This window comes from Nestor notabilis, unplaced genomic scaffold, assembly GCF_000696875.1.
Source record: "Nestor notabilis isolate BGI_N333 unplaced genomic scaffold, ASM69687v1 scaffold15431, whole genome shotgun sequence".
Lineage (NCBI taxonomy): Eukaryota > Metazoa > Chordata > Aves > Psittaciformes > Psittacidae > Nestor > Nestor notabilis.
In genome coordinates, this window is record NW_009913479.1 from 14,575 (window position 1) to 18,627 (window position 4,053).

The 4,053-nt window shown below is 41.9% G+C and overlaps 1 protein-coding gene across 1 annotated transcript in view; it reads right to left on the reverse strand.

Moving 5' to 3' along the window:
- Positions 1 to 3,474: 3,474 nt before the first annotated feature.
- REEP2 (receptor accessory protein 2) overlaps positions 3,475 to 4,053 on the reverse strand; it is a 5,907-nt gene continuing 5,328 nt past the window's right edge. Inside the window, exon 6 of the mRNA XM_010023232.1 lies at positions 3,475 to 3,887. Coding sequence (XP_010021534.1) covers positions 3,813 to 3,887 — 75 coding nt within the window. The 3' untranslated portion in view covers positions 3,475 to 3,812. The remainder of the gene's footprint in view (positions 3,888 to 4,053) is intronic.

Genomic DNA, 4,053 nt, shown 5'->3' on the forward strand with positions numbered 1-4,053 from the left:
GCAAAGCATAAACAACGGTTTCTGGGAAGCTGATGTTCTCTAGATATCTTGCTTTTCAAGGCAAAAAAGACTCGGCCGTATATTGTGAGGGAGTCACACTTCCAAGAAGGATGTATGAAAGAAGAAAGCCCAGACTGCAAGAGAACAATGACTGGAACTCAATTCACTAAAATGGGGGAAGGTGTAGCTTCCCCAGCAGAAGCTTTGCAATTTGAAGAACACTGGCACCCCTCTAATACATTTTCTACTTACCAAGGAAACTAGTTTAAAAGAAATCAGTCCCCTGGACCCAGAAACATAAGGCTGGAAAATCAGAAACTCAATAAAGAACAGTAAGAAATTAAGATGTTTAGTTGAAGTATAAGGTTTAAAACCTGACAGTAGTCTTTTCCTATTTCTTACCCACTGTGGAGGATACTGCCAAGCAAGTAAACACTGTTCCCTTTTATGCAGCAAATCATTAAGTTTCTCAGATGGGAAACCACATTTCACTATTTTCTCTTCCAACAGCAGAAAACCGACTCATAGTATCAGAAAGCATGGAGGTACAACATTTCTTTCCAAAAGGCAGTCCTGGCTTTACTTTGTATCTTATGGTACAGGTATTTCAGGGCAATTTTTAGGCACACAAAGTCTGACACGTACACCCCCCACCCTTCCATGCCCCACACCCCTCCTGCAACTTCAGGTATCATTTTCTCTCTGGTTTTTAACCTCTGCCCAGGCACATTAGCAAAGGGGTATGAAGACTTACTGAACACAATGGATTCTACTGCTAGGTGAAGATGTAATTATTTGCTTAATTGCACAATGAAGCTCACGGATGATACCGAAGAGAAACATTTCCTGCTGAAACATACCTGCTGAAAACAATGAGTACCAGCTGACAAAAGCATTTTCTCAAAAGAGCACATTCAGTGTTCTCATTAACAAGGGAATTTCTACGCCAAAATGTGCCATCCAAAGCAGAACTGTATCTAGCAACCCACTGAGAGGTCACGTGGGTGGTGGCAGATCTGCCGAGGCTTTGATCAAGCAGAGCACAATCGAGCAGTCACATTTCTACCGGAAGAAGAAAACAGTGTCCATGCTAAGACATTTTTCTTGCTCTGGGTAAGTTCTGCTGCTTGACATTGTCAGCTCTGTATCACACACTACGTAACAGTCCTTAACTCTTCTTCAGACTGTCTCTAACAAGCAGAAGCCATTTAATTACCCTGTACTCACAATAAGACTGACGCATACCCACAGGCTAATGACATCAAGCATCAATGGTAAGTGAAAGATACTTAGCACAGCACCTAGCTCAGGAAGACAAAGGTAAACACAAAATACCAAAACTGAGTCTTCAGAAATTCTGTTTGTGCTTCAAGGTAGGAAGAGTTACTACAAATGAACAGATTGCAGAAAACATTCTGGAAAGCCACTCTATGAAAGCAGAGCAATCTGAGACTATCACAACACATGCACAAGGAAAGGGCACGATGATCAGCATAAGGGGAGACTAATAAACCCTTGGCTTCCAAATCAAGTCCCTCACAATGATTCACACAAATGATTTGCTATGGAAATTTTTAGCTGGGAAAAAAAAAATAAATCAAGAAATGTGGTCATAGAGGTACTTGGTATATAGAGAATAATGGTTCTCTTTTGTTCAGTACACTAAAATCTAAGACAGCAATTCCTTGCAACTGAACCTTCCGCATAACCCGTAAAGATTTTTATCCCTTAGATGGAGAAAGAACTTTCCTCTGGAAACAGCAATAATTCCTGCTTCAGGACATGCTCTGCAGGTACTAGTGAGACATGTACGCAGTTTGCTAACAAAGTAAAAAGAACAAAATACTCGCTTTTTTTCTTTAAATGTGAAATTCAAAAGTCAAATCCACGTCAAGGGTCTTCTCCTGCCTTCTGGATAATTTAGGACAAGGATTTCTGGGAAGATGCGTCTGACACGGTCTGTCAAGACTTCAATTAAAAGCTACAAATAAAAGTAAAACTGAAGTAACCGGTTTCTTAAAATAGTAAATTCGTAGCAATCTGCCACCAGGACAATAGGAAACAAGAAAAAATAACTCAGTCCTCATCTTCGACTTTACAAACTTTTGAAGGGCTGCTCTTTCAGACAGAAACACTCGTGTAATATTACTTGCAGAAGTGCTTCTACACATCAACAGCAAAATACGGGGCTCTGTAAACAATCCGCTGTAATTTCAGAAATGTGACAGCAGAAGACATGGGCAAACACAAATGCCTGCACCTAGAGCTAAAGGTCTTCAGTAAGGAAAGAGGAGCCAGGTTCCTTCGATAACTACTTTCACTAAAGATTGAATGAATACTTGATGGTCTTAGACAACCATGTCTATACTGGTGCTCTCCCATTATAGATCTCAACAGGAACCCTACTCATCTCAAATTCCCACTGACTGTTGGCAGTTGTACTGGGGATCTCCCCTTAATAATGTTCAAAAGATTAGAATCCAGTATGGCTTGGTATGATGTAAATTTTCTCTGGAGCATTGCAATTTAACTCCCACAATGTGGTTCTGTCCCAGGTGTTACCTATTGCTCAAGTTTTAGGACACTGATAAACATGGCACACGGTCAGACCAGAAAACTTGTTCAAGGGCTGCAGTAGGATAAAGCAAGAGGACTCATTAGTCCCAGTAATGTTCCCTACTCCCTGCTTTTTTACCCCCCCCCCAAAAAGGAATCCTGAAATTAGCAAAATTCATACATCAGCTATTTATCAGTTCTCATACCCTGACGACTGGATTTCCTACAGCTGAGAGGAAAAGGGCTCCTGAAATCCTCAACATGCCTGCAGACTACATCGAGCCAGACTTTCCCCAGTCATCTGCTATAATGAAAACCTGTCTGAAGTAACAAGCAGCAGCATGACATGGAGTTCAACCACTAAACGGCAAAGCAACAGTCTCCCTGCCAACTTCTCCCACTACATGGGACTCGCCTCACTCTGATGCTCTCACAGGAATCAAAGTGAACAACAGAACCTGAAATAAAATTCAAGCAGCTTGAAAAAGAGCCAAAATCTTATCAATGCCCAACTTTCTTTCTCAATAGTTAACTGTTACAGTTACTACTGTACCTACAGTTACAGTATCTCCTCCACCATACACGCATATAAGAGTACATTTTCTTCATTACTCAGTTTTTCAATTATCTCCCTTCGCCTTCCAGAAAAAATTATCTCTTCACCTTCCAGTACGAGTAATGGGTATGTAGCATACTCCTCCCATGAGCCAGTCCGTTAGATTCAAAAGCACTCAGTATACATCATTTCAGTCACCTTCTCAAAGGGGATGGACATGATCGGTTTCAGTCCATTCTTAAGGAGGATGATGTATTGTGGGCACTTCTTAACAACACACAGCTGCAGAAGAATACCCAGAGCAAGACAAGGCATTTTAGGGAGCCACCCACCCCTGTGGAACTCCAGTGTCTAGCATTTTTCCAGCTTCTGTGCAATGGATGTCTCTAACCCTAGTCAGATCTCCCAGCAAAGACTCTCCTCAACTAGGGTTATACAGAGAGAATTCCAAAGCAACAGGCTATGTACAGACATATCAGCATTCCCTCCAACAGAGAGATGAAAAGGAGAAAATTCCTGAGGATGTGTATCCTCTACTCCATGTTCTGAATCCCAGCCTCCCCCTTGCCTCAGAATGAGCTCTACGAAGCAGTATCTGTTATGTACATGAATCTCAGCTCACTTCCTTTGGAGAGTTTCCCCTCAAAAGTGACAGGTAAATCCCAGGACAGAGACAGGTGCTGGGGAAGGGGAGGTTGCCTTAGGATGACTCAACAGAAGCAAGAGAGCCTGCAGCTTTCTTCTTGGGGCGGGCTTTGACACTTCTTACTGGAAGCTGAGGAGAAAGAGAAAGAGGCATCTTGGGTTAGTTTAACACCTAAACATCTAACATAAAGATACAAGAATGCAGAGTGAAAACAGAGGACAAAACAACTACAACATGATGACCCTACTAATAGACTCACGGAGTGGTTTGGGTTGGAAGGGACCTTAAAGCTCCT